General features: G+C 41.1%; 1 protein-coding gene and 1 long non-coding RNA gene across 3 annotated transcripts in view; one reads left to right on the top strand and one right to left on the bottom strand.

Annotated features, from left to right (window-relative positions):
• Positions 1-15976, bottom strand: part of LOC141381014 (uncharacterized) — a 77924-nt gene that overhangs the window by 386 nt on the left and 61562 nt on the right. The window contains exons 2-3 of the long non-coding RNA XR_012400499.1: positions 204-344; positions 1-123 (exon numbers count right to left, since the gene is read on the bottom strand). The exon at positions 1-123 is cut by the window's left edge and continues 386 nt beyond it. This is a non-coding gene — a long non-coding RNA (uncharacterized lncRNA). The remainder of the gene's footprint in view (positions 124-203; positions 345-15976) is intronic.
• The window catches only part of lamb4 (laminin, beta 4), a 72216-nt gene that overhangs the window by 49392 nt on the left and 6848 nt on the right, over positions 1-15976 (top strand). For both annotated transcript variants that reach the window (NM_173276.2, XM_068217307.2), the window contains 11 exons: positions 1-135; positions 2269-2493; positions 5813-6030; positions 7427-7523; positions 7603-7957; positions 9744-9904; positions 10017-10216; positions 10299-10484; positions 10589-10733; positions 12940-13147; positions 13241-13376. The exon at positions 1-135 is cut by the window's left edge and continues 23 nt beyond it. In NM_173276.2, the coding sequence (NP_775383.2) occupies positions 1-135; positions 2269-2493; positions 5813-6030; positions 7427-7523; positions 7603-7957; positions 9744-9904; positions 10017-10216; positions 10299-10484; positions 10589-10733; positions 12940-13147; positions 13241-13376 (2066 nt within the window). The remainder of the gene's footprint in view (positions 136-2268; positions 2494-5812; positions 6031-7426; positions 7524-7602; positions 7958-9743; positions 9905-10016; positions 10217-10298; positions 10485-10588; positions 10734-12939; positions 13148-13240; positions 13377-15976) is intronic.

Here is a 15976-nt window from a genome sequence, read left to right as displayed (position 1 = left end):
ACCCTGTCTCTGGACAGCCATGTGAGCCATGCTTATGTCCAGATCTGAATGGAAGTGGACGCTTCTTTGCCTTTTCCTGCAATAAGGATCCCCGCTCTGGAGCACCTTACTGTGAATGTCTGCCTGGACATACAGGTCATCATACTTTATGATACACAACATTTCCATCAAGACCATCCAATTAACTGTTTAATGTAACTTACAGTAAGAAATTAAAGATACAGTCAGCACCAGTGGTGTAGTGGTTAGTGCGTCGACCTGGGTTCGACTCCGCCTCGCGGTCCTGTGCCAATCCTTCCCCTCTCTCTGCTCCCCTTGCTTTCCTGTCAATTCTCTCTACTGTCCTATCAAAAATAAAGGTGAAAAACCCCAAAAATAATTATAAAAAAGAAGAAATTAAAGATACAATAATGTTTAAAGAGCACCTACTTTGCACTATAAAAGGTCATCATTTTTGGTTTGGGGGTCTCCAGCAATAGGCTGATATGCGTGCAAGGTCAAAAAACGCATTCATTGTTTTATAATATGCATGTATTTTTACCAAATTATCCCAAAGACCCCCATATGATTCGTTCAGCAATTCATTTGTTCCCGAACCCCTCCTTAGCACAAAGCTAATCTGCGCTGATTGGTCTAATGACCCAGTCTGTTGTGATTGGTCGACTGCGTTCAGCGCGAGACAGAGAGAAACACCCTCCAAGGCTATGAAGTAGCACACAGAGTATGTGAGAGCCCAATGCAGGAACGCAGTAAAGCAATTCAGTTAAACACCAGCATTTTACTCTACTCTGAACCCTAATCACAGGTAATAACAACAACACACATTCAGTATTAATCCACACAGTGGCAAAAGTTGAACTATTTTGAAAATTGACCACGCTACGCGTGTGTAGGAACAGCTGATGGTGGCCATAGCAAAGGCAAACAGCAGAGAATCACCAGCTCAGAAACGCATTTAATCGGTAAAAGAAGAAGAATGCGTTGATTTTAGATGCAATATGTGAACTAGCCTATAAAGATTTAACTTGAGAGATACAGTACAAGCACTGATCTATAATAGATCAAGCCGCATGGAGCGATTACAACTTTTAACACACAATTTAACACATATTTTGCAAACTAAACAAAACCAGGCATCAGTTTTAACCACACTTACATGTTATGATCTGTAGGAAGAAGAAACTGGTCCAAATGAACTGCAACAGTTACCGACCAAGTCCATGTCAAAGTCTGGCAAAGTCCTATACATAGTCTCTGCTGCTCCTTCCTTTAATAGCAAACGGCCGACGAATCCCACGTTGCAGCGTAAGTTATAGTATCAAAAATTAGAAAAGTTACAAGAACAAACACAGCACACGGTTGGCTACACTGTGATGTTGTTGTGACTATGAACTTCAACTTTTGTTCCATCTGTCCATCAGTCAGCGATCGTCATCTTTGTGTCATGACCAGTGATCCCTTAAGCTTTGCTAGTGTCTGAAGGGAAAGGCTCGTTCACGTTTTACCGGATCAGGTGCTACACATTTGGGATGTACCAATCAAGCGTTCAAGCAAAAGATCTTAACCCAACACAATTTATTAATTCGACTCAGAGTTGACTATTTCGTTAAAGAATCAATAGTTTTAAAGACGGTGCACTGAACCTAAGTTTAAACCTCAGCTAGATGTTTTCATTCACTCAGGGCTGTGCTACACACTGCGTGGAAGCTCATTTTCTGTCGCAATCAGAAGGAAACCCAAACGCAAGGGAGGAATTTAACAAAGTTTTACAAATAAAGGCGGACATAAAGTCAGTACTTCAGGGAGTATAAAAAAAAGAGTCACTTAAATGCAACAGTTAGAACACAGGCAGACAAAGTACATGGCCTTCTTCTGGGCAATGTAGGACTGGTCGAACATAAACCTCTTCTGCAAAACAGTTGAATAGAATAGAACAGACCTCAGGTAATCGAGCTGCTGGATAAGCTTCACTCAAGCGGCAGAATAGAGGTGAGCCAAAGCACAGTGGTACAAACAATAAACAGGTTGAGACAGGACAGGACAAGACGAGTAGCTGAAGCAGCTTACTGACACAAAACAATTATCAAGCACAGAACGAGGGAGAAGGGGAGATTAAATAGCCAAATAGTCAGGGAGAACAGGAGAGAGCAATGGGGACGGAGAAACAAGGGAACTGAAACACAAAAAACCCCTGACATTTTCAAAAACCCATAATAGGGCCTCTTTAACAAAGTTAGTTTTTAATAGTTTGTACCCTTGTTCTTGCAGGCCCACAATGTGACTCCTGCTCTCCTGGTTTCTATGGTGACCTGAGGTTGCCAGGTGGTCGATGCAAGGAGTGTTGTTGCAACAATAACATCGATCCTCGTGATGGGGATGCATGTGATCCTGTAACGGGCGAGTGTTTGCGCTGCTTACACAACACTGAGGGCCCGCGCTGTCAGAGCTGCAAACGGGGATACTACGGCAATGCTCTCGCTCAAGACTGCAAAGGTACATCTTTTTAAAGGTTTCAAACTGAAAGGAGAGCAACTTAACATCAGTGTGGTCCTTTCAGCTCTTTAAGATCAATAGAGTATATGCAGAAGATTGCGGAAGGACTTTTAATTTGTCGGTATGGTCTATTTGGTCTATGGTTTATGGTCTGTTTTCTGTAAAAATCAGCGATCTTCACTGGCTGAGTGATATCAGATATAAAGTGGGTCTTGGATTGTATAAGAAGCACTGCATTAAATTACAATTCCCCCGCCATGTCTTTATAATATGAGCATTTAGTTTACCCCAGTATATTCAATGGAGCTTCTGCGCTAGCCTGCCAATCCTGATGGGCACGTGCGAGTAAACAGCTTTTATCTTGTTTTACGCTTGAGCAATTAAATGAATGCTAAATTCTATTTAACTGATTATATTTTAATTACATTACAACATCAATGCTGTAAAAGGAACCGTATAAAATGAAAAAAAGTCACATTAACCGTTCACCGGAAGTTTATCAGTATGGGAAGAAACCAAGCTCTGCATCAGAGGTCGCGTTAGACTTTCTCATTGTCCGTCATTTTGACGGAGAGGGTTGTGAAAATTCCGTCATAACCTATTATTGACCGTCATTTAGTTTGCATATTTTCTAATCGCTTTTTTCATTCATATTTTAATAATAAACTTGCACAACAAGCCGACCTGAACTGGGTGCTTGCCTGTGCATAATCAAACGCATCAAGGGAGAGGCAATTGTCATTAAATGATGTGTCTTTGCCAAGGAAAGTCGACTTCTCGTGACAGTTTTAATTTTGTTCTGGAGGCTGAAGCCGTGTTCTGCTGCCACACTGGAGACCGGAATTACTAGCGTCACTTCAGCCAGCACTGTGTAGTTAGGAAACATTTCTCCTAAGGAAATGTTTAGAAGTTTGCTGCATTCTCTGAATGTGGGATTTCCCGATCCTGCAAGCAGTAATTTCACCGGGAATAAATACTGCAGCACGCGCTCCTTCTGCACCAGAGGCGCAGCTGCACCACTCTGTGTTCGGTAGTGCTCACAACACACTCCAAAGACTTTCTTGCGGCCGCTTGGTTGACCTGTAACAGCTGTCGGCGACTGAGGATTTTTGTCTGTTTGTTCTTCCATCGTCCACTGCATCACTTCCTCTTTTTTCACCTTTATTAATAATATTACAACTATTTGGCCATTTAAAGAAACTTCTCACACTAAGCTGCTGTGACATTTTTGCAACTGTACGCACACAGTGACAAAGCGGAGACAAAACAAGGACAATCGCCATCAGCTGGACAGTTAGCTACAAACTACACTAGATCACCCTCAGCATAATCCGTCAAAATGACGGATCACCTTCAGATTTTTCCGTCACTGCTGAAAAAAATCCGTCAATGACGGAAAATATTCGGTTCAGGCGACCTCTGCTCTGCATATACCCTATTAATGTGTAATTGTAAGTGCATAGCTAATTTAACTGCTCAAATATTGTAGGACATTTCAAACTGCATTCATCTAAGGTTGTTTAAATAACTGTGAATGTTGCCATCGGAACCCTAGTGTGCACCAAACATGGAAACTGGTTAATGGTTAAATTCAAAGGCTTCTGTAAAGAATGCATTCATCTTAGGTGTGTTCACACTTGACGTGTGTGTGGTTGATTTGAATAAGTATGAATGCTGCAACCTGAACCCTGGTGAGCACCAAACAAGTGAGTTCAGACTACTAAAAAAATGAGTCTTGGCTCGTATGAACAATCAGTTTGTGGTGGCAGAAGATCCAACCCAAAAAATGACAGAATGCTCGAGCTGTATTTATCTATTACACATCTGTACAGGCATTGGAAGCTGGGGAACCTGCAGGATTTTATTCAAAGGCACGCACAAATTCAGCACCACCCCACCCCATCATCCCTTATTTCTGAAATTGTTTAAAACACCTTGAATGCTAGCGGTTCCATGCGAGGATGGAGGCTGTGCAGCTGGATCAGAACTGTCCAGTGAATGAGACACGGGCTAAAGCCTGGTTTATACTTCTGCGTCAAGTAACCCACGACGCATGCAACGCGCGTAGCTGTGCATTTATACTTCTGCGCGCTGTCTCTGTTGGTCTGCATTAACACTTCTGAAACGCTAGTTGGCAGTGAGGTGTAAATGTTCCTCTGTGTTGAGTTTCTTCGCTGCTTTTTTGCTTTTTCTGAACACTTCCGGGATGTACAAGTGGCTCAAACTCGCTCATTTTGAGGAAGGAACCGGCGGACGTGCAACAACTTTAACTATGAGGTAAACACAAAACAAAAATTCCCATCTGGAGCTTCTTCACAGGACTCCACACTTGTAAACAATTGCTCCATCAGGCTCGCACCATTCAGGCAGCTCTCGGTCTCGCCCAGACTCGTCAGCGATACCAAGCCGACCAATCACAGACCTTGCGCTACTCATCGTTGCGACGTGTAGTTACATTTTTTGAGAGGTGCACTTCTGCGTCAAACGCCGGCGTATGCTAAGTCGCTGACGCTTAGCCCTTAGGCCAGCGGAGAAATTAAAATGGTCGTGCCCAACTGAGTCTGGTTCTCTCAAGGTTTTTTTTCTTCACTCCATCAGGTGAAGTTTTTTTTCCCTCTCCGCTGTCGCCACTGCCTCGCATGGTTCAGGATTGGTAGAGCTACGCATCGATGAATTTGCTCTTCAGTGTTTGAACTCTCAGTAATGATTAAATCACACTGAACAGAGCTAAACTGAACTGAACTGAACTTAAACACTAAAACCTGAACCACACTGTTCCAATTACTATGACCATTTATGTGAAGCTGCTTTGACACAATCTACATTGTAAAAGCGCTATACGAATAAAGCTGAATTGAATTGAATTGAATTCGCCGTGGCCGTCGGCGTCGCTTTAAGCCTGGAGTTTCCTCCCAGTTCAGACTGTGGTCTCCATAATTTTAAATAATGGATGGAAGTTTCAGAGATAGTTTGTAAATTTGGTTGACACGATGTGGTCAAATTTTTTTTAACATGTGGAAATGTCAGATGTAAATTGTGCAATGAACTAAAGGAGCGAAGAGAAAACAGACCCAACTTCCACATTGTGAAAAGTGTCACAAAATAGGGAAAAAAGTTGGGGTTTTGGTATATCTATTGGTTAATAGGATTTTAAGATGAGGGCATTGCACCAGAATTGTATCAGAAATGCAGTTGTTTATGGAGTGTGTGAGGTTTGAGCCGACTAACTGAGTGAATATGTATTTAGCACTAAAATGCACAACCAGCATTCTACAGGCATGTCCCCGTATTAACAATCTTGTTTATATTGGATACTCAGAATGTTCTTGTGACCGGAGGGGAACAGATGACTCAAAGTGTCCAGCTGGAAGCCCCTGTTTCTGTGATCAGGACACTGGCCAGTGCCCGTGTCGCCCAGGTGTCCAGGGAGCCCTGTGTAATGAGTGTGATGATGGCTATTGGAACATGGATGGAGACTATGGGTGTCAGCCCTGCAACTGTAACCGAGAACATGCTCTTAACTACATCTGTGACAAGGTTGTTATCTTATAAATCTGATTCATAAAAGTTCTAAAAAAATATATTTTCTTACAGTTTTTGTCTGGTTTCTAGACCAAATATTTAAAAAATTACTTATTTCAAGACAATATTTTTCAGTTGTCTAGAAAAAGCTTCTTGATTTAAAGGGTCACAAAACACTGAAACAAAATTTTTTGAGCTGTTGACAGTCGTATATGTGTCCCACACTGCTAAAAACACTATTAGGATACTTATATTTCACTAAACAGTGAAAATTGGTTGTTTTTGCGTTATTTCGAGCAAATTCGTACTTCCGGTTTGAAACAAATTTTTGAAGCTGCGTCACGGCCATGAGATCTTAGTGTGAATTCCAGCGTGTAGACTGGACATCTGTACCTGGGAGTGGCTTATTACGTCTCTGAGTGTGCTGCATTCATTGACTAGTAAGACTTAGTTCAAACCAATTAGCAGTGAAGGTTTTGTTTTCATTTTCCAGCTATGAGAGCGCAGCTGAACTCACATGTGGATCAGTGACGCTACGCGAGGCAGAAAAATGTTTGTACGGAACATTTTTTTACTCAAGAGCTTTTCTCATCTGGAAATTGTGAAATCCGGATTTGCTGCTCGTCTCCTTTTAAAAAAGACGCAGCTCCAGTTGGTGTTGATTGCCCTGTCTTTACAGATTTGGTAAGTGTGTGTGCGATCAGTGCCCTTTCTTTGTTCAGTCAGGTGGCAAAGTTATAGTTTGTATGGTCAGCAGTACTCTTTCAGTGTTTAAAGAGAGACCTTAGTGAAAATGATTTCTAAGTTACTTAGTTTAAGTTAATATCACTACAATATTATGGACTGAAAGATCTGCTTTAAATGCTGCTCTCCGAGTGAAAACATGTAAACACCGCAAGCAAACTATTACCGACTGTCGTGTTGAATTTTCGGAGCTTTTTGTGACAGGATAGTCTACACACTCACATGGCTTTTTGACCTACCGAGTGCATCTGAGTAACCGAGAAATGCAGAGGTTTTTTTCCTCTTATACGACATGCGATATTAAACATTTCACTGTCATTAAACACGGTCACTGTCTTTCTCCCCTGCGCCTCTGTGTTTGTTTTTCCTCGATGATAATCAGCACGTGCCCAAAATGGAAACTCCCATTTTTATTCAAATCCTTCCCTCTTTTCCCTCCCCCAACACTCCCACCTAAACAGAACTAGACACACCCACTTTCCAGACTTTTTTTAAACTAGAGGTGTGAAAACACCCTGCTGAATCAGGGGGTTTCATGGCCCTTTAAAAATGTTTAGATCTTTAATCTAGAAACAAGACAAAAACTTTTAGTAAGATTTTTTGCAGCATACAAAGTCTATTATCAGATGCCTTTTGTGCTTCATGCATTCCCTGTACGACCTTCCAGATCACAGGCCAGTGTTTATGCCAGCCAGAATATGGAGGCAGAATATGTGACGAGTGTGGTCCGAATCACTTTGGAAACCCTGATTTACAGTGCATGTGTAAGCTATTATACAGAAAGTTTAGCTCTCTTCCAAGTCATGTTGGTCTGATTGACAAAACTTTTTATTCCTCCTTCAGTTTGTGACTGTAACCTGGAGGGCACCGTTCATCCAGCTTGTGACGCTTACACGGGTGAGTGTTTGTGTAAGCCAGGAGTGACAGGCCCTTTCTGTGATGAGTGTGCCCCGGGTCACAACAACAACTTTCCTGCCTGCGAACCCTGCCATGCTTGCAACTACCTCTGGGAGAAAATCATCTCAGATCTTAGTTTAGATGCGGAGAGGATAGAAACCATGATGCCTTGCCCTGAAGATTTTCGGTCTAGACCTGAATTACAACACCTACAGAATTTGCTGGAGAAACTGCAGAATGTTCTTAACATGGGCGCTCAGGACGAGCTTAAAAAACTGGAGGAGCTCTTGGCGCGGATTAGGTATGATAATTTTATGTCAGTTTAATTTTGAGTTGGCTGATTAGATATTTGCATTAACAAGCAGCTGAACAGGTGTAAAGTGGCAGGTGAGCGTCTAAAGCTTTTGCCACCAGATCCAAATCCACAGGTGGAACCAACAAAGAAAACATAAAATGGAGAAATGGCTATATGTTTGTGTTTATGAGTGAAGAATCTTGCAACCCAAGCTCATACTGAAAATGTAGTTCCGTGGACGTTTCTGGAGGCCGCGATTTATGTAGCCGGAGGTACGTATGGCTGCAATTAATTTTTTTAAGCCAATGCTAAGATGCGGTGTGACGCCGTTCCTTTTCGTGCTCGCCGGCTGACTGCTTACCTCCGTGTGGACGGCTTTCCCGCTGCAACCAGTTTGTCGGGTTAGCTTGTCGTGTACGTCTGTGGACTTGAGACGCAGAGAGGAGCTGACCACAATGACGATGACGACGACCGGGTTCCAGTCGGGGAAAGATCGGTTTCAGAAATCATGTAAGACAAAAACAGAATCCAAAAAGTAAAGTGAACGAGTTCATAACAGGGTGAGAATGTGGTAAAATCAGAAAATGTGGTAAAAATCAGACAAGGGCAAAAAGAGGGCTTTTGTAAATCGTTGCTTGGGTTCAGGAAAGCAAACGGGCGGGTCAATCGGTAAAACTGGTTGGGTTTAGGGAAGGAGGAAGAGGGTGGGTTGGCCGATTGGCCAGTCGCCCAGTCAGTCAGACAGACGGTCACTCGACATCGGCCTCCGGTGGGTTTACGTGAGAACAGCTCGGGCGCGAATGGCGCTCGCAAGAGACAAATAAGATGCAAAAATGCGCACACAGCGGCCTCTTGCGGATTCGCGAAAACAAAAACTGCACAAATACGTATCTTCCGGGATGTATGTCGCAACGTCCACGGGACTACATTTTCAGAATTAGCCTGGGTTGGAATCATTCATAGTATCTGAAAAAAAATTATGTATTTTTTTCTAAGAAACATAATAACTAGGACGTCACAGTGGTGACGTGGGTAGCACAATCGCCTCACAGCAAGAAGGTCGCTGGTTCGAGCCTCGGCTGGCTTAGTTTGCATGTTCTCCCCGTGTTGGCGTAGGTTTCCTCCAGTTTCCCCCACAAGTCCAAACACATGCGCTAAAGCTGAATTGGGTGTGCGCTAAATTATCAGTAGTGTATGTGTGTGAATGAGTGTGTATGGGTGTTTCCCAGTGATAGGTTGCACCTGGAAGGGCAGCCGCTGCGTAAAACATGTGCTGAATAAGTTGGCGGTTCATTCTGCTGTGACGACCCCTGATTAATAACGGGACGAAGCCAAAAAGAAAGTGAATGAACATAATAACTAATTTCTACTATCTAATATCGTTTTTCTTTGCCATGATGGTAATACATGGTCTCTTAGTAGTTATTTTGCAATTTAGAAATCAGCTTAAAGTGCAATTTAAACACTGCAAAAATTATTTTTTACTTAGATTTTGTTGTCTATTTTTCTGTCCAAATATTAAAAAAAACTCTTCAAGAGTTCACACTTAGCTGATGACTGATTATAAAGCTTGTTTGCCATGCTGTCCCAGGAGAGAGCCCTGAGCTCATAAGATCCTCGAGCCCGGGGCTTCCTCCTGTTGGGGAGTTTGAGCTCAGGTGGATCTGGAGAACTCTCCTGCTGGAGCTAACGAACAGATAGTGATTGTTCTTAAGAGATAACTAATTACTAGGAGCACGTCTATAGTGCCGATTTGTCATTCTAATCAGGGCTAATCATTTTGACTCCTCAGGAATGAAACCGAGATCATTGACCCAAACATAATCATTATTGATCCAACTCTGCTGCTCAACACTGATATCGACAACATCCGCCTTGAGTTCAACAAGCTGCTGAAGAATCTCAGAGAGAAGGCAAAAAAGGGTCCGGTGACAGACATCAAAGCTGTTAATGGTTTGTGTAGAAAGTATCATCGACATGACTATTTATTGTGGCAGAATCAAAGTATCAATTATGTTAAGGGTTCATCATGAGCCCCTAAAAACTTCACGTGCCGTCTCTACAGATATTTTCAATAAGATCAAAAAGTTCTACGACGAGTTCACTGACAGCGAGAAGAAAGTAGAAGCAGCTAAAAAAGTCCAGGAAGCCTCCAGGAAGACGAGAGAGAAAGTCACACTGGAGCTCGCCAAGTGTCAAATAGGAGAGATGGATAAGCTGGAGAGGAAAGTGAAAGCTCTGAGCGCTGCCAACATTAATGAGGAGGTGAATGGGAGGTAAAACTGGGCTTTTGCCATTTGAAAAGTGTGTAAATCTGGGTATCGCAGTGCAACTTTGTCTGCCGTAGGTCTGTGGGGCTCCAGGCGATGCAGAATGTGAGAAAGCGAAATGTGGTGGAGCTTTGTGTGGGAAGTGTGGAGGACCGGACTGTACGGGGAGTTTACCCATAAGCCTCAACGCCTCAAAACTGGCAGAGATGACGGAGAAGAACATCACTGCTTTGCGCAGTCAACTCAAAGAAGCTGATGCTCAGGCATGTCCAAAACACACCAGTACTTTCCTAAAAAGACGTGACATTTATATCATTTTGATGAAACATTTGTTCTGTTTTTGTTTGTGTTTCATTTCTACTTACAGCTCAGAAATGCCTCAGAAATGACTAGTTATGTCAAGGATCAAGCAGAAAACATGATGGATAAAATTAATCGCACAAAAACTAAATACGAGCAGGAAAAGACTGACACCAAGGCACTCATCGAGAAGGTCAAGATCTACCTGCAAGGTACTGCGAGAACAGATCAGCTAGTCAGCTTTTGGACTTGGATTGTAGTTATCCAGTTTCTTATATTTTATCTTACACTCCCCTTTAAAGGGCCATGAAACCCCCTCATTTCAGCAGGGTGTTTTCACACCTCTACTTTGGAAAAAGTCAGAAAAGTGGGCGTGTCCAACTCTGTTTAGGGGGGAGTGTCGGAGGAACTAAAGTGGGAGGGTGTGGGAGTGTCTATTTGGGCACGCGCGAGTTTCAGTCAAAATACACACACATGAGAAAGTGATGGTGTTTAACCTACATGGACATCTGTAGTCGAATTATTTGCCAAATTATTAAATGGTGGACTTTAACTGCAGTTTGGCTCTTTCATTCAGGGAATTCATTCATGCCCCTCGCGACAAACGCGATATTTGATTCGAGGATCTGCTCTAAGTGTGTATTTTTCATGCAATGTTTGATACCGCACGGCGAATGAGAGAAAAAAACTCTGCATTTCCCGGAAACTTAGATGCACACGGCAGGTAGCGTCAGACAGCCGCGTGTGTTATTCCGGTCACAAAATGCGGTGCTATGTTTGCACTCAGTGCAATAGTTAACTTAATTCGATACGAACAAACTGAATAAACAAAGAGCACTGGTCGATCACTTACCAAATCTGTAGAGACAGAACAATCACCAGCAACTAGAGCCGCTTCTTTATGAAGAGGAGACTAACGTTACAAGCGAATCCGGATTTCAGCGTTTGCAGATGAGAACAGCTCTCAGGTAACGTTAAACAATGTTCCTCCTTAGACACGTAAGTTATTGTTGTCGAGCGTCGCGTACACTGTTAATCCACACGTGATCCAGCTGAGCTCTCACAGAGAGAAAATGAAAACGAAACTTAATGGCAGCAAACTATAAAAGCAACACTTCACGCTTGTTTTGCCAACACAACAGGGCGTCTCTGTGGCGTAAACACGGTGACGCTAATGAATATTAATGAAGTTGCACAATAGAGCGCGCTGATTGGTTTGACCCAAGCCTTACTCATGCATTAATGCAACACACTGTAAGACGTAATAAGACTCACTCTGGCACAGACGCCCAGTCTGCACGCTGGAATACACGCTATTATGTCATGACCGTGACGCAGCTTCAAAAATTCGTTTCAAACAGGAAGTACGAATTTGCTTGAAATAACGCAAAAACAACCAATTTACACTTTTTAGTGAAATATAAGTGTCCTAATAGTGTTTTTAGCAGTGTGAGACACATATACGACTGTCAACAGCTCAAAAAATGTGTTTTGGTGTTTCGTGACCCTTTAAGGGACAGTTCACAACTGAAAGTTCAGTGCTCTTAATTCACTTGTCAACTTTTTCGTGTTGAACAGAAAAAAAAAAAGAAACTCAAACAAGTTAATTTGAAAAATATCGTAAATTGGTAAACTTTTTTTCCATATAAGTTTTTCAACTATGGATGGCAATAAAGGGCGAAGCTGTGGCGCAGTAGGTAGTGCTGTTGCCTCACAGCAAGAAGCTGGTTCAATTCTAGGCTCAGTTGGTGTTTCTGTGTGGAGTTTGCATGTTCTCCCTGCGCCCTGAGATAGCGTATTCCCACATCTTCATAGTGCAGTGTTTTAATATTGTATTAAAATGTGAATGTACCAATATTAATGCATTTCTTCAGACTGAAAAAGGTATGTGCATGCCATCAATCCAGCGGAGCTTTTCCTTCAATACCTATTGGAAAGGTTAAGTTTGATTTTCTTTTTCAATACCTTTTAAAGAGAGAGCCACAAATGGGTTATAACATTTAAGAATGGCTTTTTACATTCAATGTGCAAGAAATATAACTATTTAAAAATAGTAATAAATTAATAATAGCTAATAATTTAACACTAAGTCAAATTTATAGTTAATTGTTCAGAATGTCTTTTTCTTTTTTGAAAAGCAATCCATGTGTAAATACTAAGCAAAATAATCTTGTTTTTCCTTTCGACATGAAAAACTTTCCCCTTTGGCAGATTATTTTTGCTTGTTTTAAGGAAAAACTAAATTTTGGGCATATTATTTCTTAAAACAAGACAATATGTTTTGCTTGTCTAGAAAATGTTTCTTGATTTCAGAATAATTAGATATGTTGACTAGAAACAACAATTACTCTTAAGCAAGTAACTAAAATGTACTCAGTAAAATGTAAATGAATTCACTTGAATTTTGTACCCATACAGATGAGCTAGTGAAGCCAGAGGACATTGAGAAACTGGCAAACGCTGTGTTATCCATTCAGCTGCCTAAGTCCCCTGATGAGATCAAGGACATGATTGAGGACATCAAAAAAATCCTGGCAAACATCACAGAATTTAACGACGATCTCGAGTACCTGGAGAAACAAGCCAAAATCGCTGGGAACATGAAGGAAAGAGCCAAAGAAATCTTGTGAGGCTGCAGTAATCAAGTCTAAGTTTCTGAGCTGTATTACAAAGATAAACTTACAGCGTTCGTTAATCATCTCTGGTTGTTTATTACTAGGAACAGAACCGAATTAATCAATGTGAAGGAGATAGAGAAAGCTCTGAATGATACAGCAGAGCTCCATGACAAGATATTCAATGATCTGGACGAGGCTGAACAAAACAATGACGTCATCAGAGAGAAAGTTAATGAGGTAAAGATTTATTTTTAAATAAAAAACATTCGTGTTTAACCCACCTGTTCTCTTAGAATTCTGTCCACACCAAAAAATGACCTGCCTTCACTGAACCTCCAAAATAAAGCAGCTAAATTTTATTTCAAACCTCAAATGTTATTTTGCAAGCTGAAGCTGAAACGACCTCATCTCCATCACAAACTCTGTGAATGTCTTGGTTTTTCCTCATCAGTGTGAAGTATTTCATCAATGTTTATTCAGAGGGCAACACTAGTCTTTGCAACTCACTCATCTTCAAGATAAAAATATATATATTGTTTTGTTTATTTTTTTTTATGTGTTAAATTTGTGCCTGGGTCAATTTTGACCCAAAAGTAAACAGGTGGGTTAAGGAAGATTTCATTGTGATTATGCCTTTATTTGCTCATGTTGATGTGGTTTTTGAGCCAATATTTTTTTTATTTGTGGTTTTGGGTTGGAGGGTGGGGGAGTCATGGGACGATGACAGGGGGTCACTTGGTAATTTTCAATCAACAATAAATTTTAATGAACTATTAGAGCTACCATATTTTATCCACAACCCACAGAAGATAAAACAGTAGTTAAAAGTACATAAAAAAGCAACAACATGCAAATAGAAAACCATTAGCCTTTTAATTATGGTTTTCATAGGATAGGTGTTTACCTTAGATTAACAACACAGCGATTGCGTCAGCTGCAGCAGATTGATTTTATAGCACCAGGTTAAACTTTCTGACACCTTCATGGCAATAAAATACATTGACAATAAACACAGGCCACAACTGTACATTGTGGATGATCTCTAAGGCTTCGTTTACACTAATACATTTTATGTTTTAAACGGCGTTTTAGAATGAAAACGATCCGCGTCCACACTAGCGTTGCACCCAGCGTTTCTGAACAGCTCTCCGTCTACTTTGCACAGCTGAAAACGTACATCACGTGACCCACGGCTGGAGTGGGACTCCTTTTCAGCCCTGGAGTTTCAAGCCAGACCGGCCCACCTCAGTTCACGACTGACTATATTAAAATAAGGGCATTTCCATTTCAGTTTCTAATGACACTACCCCATCTTTTTTCAAGAAAACAGCTGCTTTAGAACTTTAAATGTTAACAACCCTCACAGTATTGTCTGTCTTAACAACAAAAATGAAAAAAATAAAATAATGATGTACAGGTGTGTTTCGAACTCGGGTTGGCGGCATCTTAAAGCAACGTGCTGACCACTAGACTTTAGTTTACACTAAAGTTAAGCAGGTGTATTATTCATTATTCGAATTCTTATATTCACTAAGGTGCCGCTGTTTGGGGTCGAATGATGATATTTACATCATTATTACCCTGTAGGCTGCATTTTGCTCACGGGGCTGCGAGAAAATAAATAAAAAGAGTGGAGCTGCTGCAAAATAATGAATAAAAAGAGTAAGGCTATGGTCAAATACATAAATAAATGAAAAACGTGCGATAGCTGAGAGTGCAAGCAGCTACGGACACCGGCCCTCGCGGCCAAAAAACGAACCAGCCCACCGGGAATTCTCCTGGTCCTCCCGATTAGCCAATCCGGGCCTGACATGACCACACACACACACTCTCTGACATGCGCTGCAGAATATCTACACAGGTAAGACCTGTGCACGTCGGACTGTTCATCAAGGGTCTACCACTGGATCCAATCTCACTATATTTGTTAAACGTGATGTTTAATTCATCTTGTCTCTATCTAATGACATATTCCCCGACTTTGGTTTTTTGAACATTACATTTCTCAGGTAATGTGTTTTGGCTGAGTGCAAAAAGTTAATATATTAATTAATGTAACCACGTACACTGATGCCGCACGTCTGACTGATTGCTTGCATTTATTTCTCTATAATGTATAAACTTATTGTACGTTGTACTTTTAGAATGGCCATTATCGATTATTAAAACTGATATTCAGCAAAAAAGAGGGTGTGTTTAATATTTTCACTGAAAATAAAAGGAGGCCGTTATATATGTTAGGCTCCATTTTGTAATAAATATGCATACAAGGAAGATGACGCTCATATTAATATGCAGCAGCACGACGCCTCAACATTTCTGATGTCTGTTAAGTTGCTAATATCAAAATGAAAATAGGTAGTTCCTTATATCATGTCTTCATTTTATTGTTAAGAAACAGCGTAGCTAGGGTGTTGTGAATGAGGTTGTACAGTACACTGTTGCCTTTGAAGATTTACCTGACGTGTCCTCGGGAGTTTGTTTTCCATATCAAACTTGCGAAATCTGAACTTACAAGGAGAGGATGCAGGAAAGAACTGTGTGTAGGCTACTTAATTGTGAGGTAAAGCCCCAATCACATGGAGAATGTCTGCACTGTAAACCCTAATGTTGTCTTTACTTAAACAGTCAAGTTAAGTTGACTAAACATTACTTAAAACTTTGCATTTTCGTCCTGTCACCTAAAAATATGAGTTGATTTAACTTATGTACCATGAAAATGCATACACTTAAGATTGTGAGTGTACTGAGCTCAAAATCACAATTATTTCCTTTGAAAAGAGTACTAAGTTTGGTGAACTGAACATCAAACTTAGTACTTTACTAAACCAGCAAGT

This window comes from Danio rerio, chromosome 25 (assembly GCF_049306965.1).
Source record: "Danio rerio strain Tuebingen ecotype United States chromosome 25, GRCz12tu, whole genome shotgun sequence".
Taxonomy (NCBI): Eukaryota; Metazoa; Chordata; class Actinopteri; order Cypriniformes; family Danionidae; genus Danio; species Danio rerio.
Note: the sequence above shows the minus strand (reverse complement) of the source record. Positions and strands in the feature narration are given on the sequence as shown.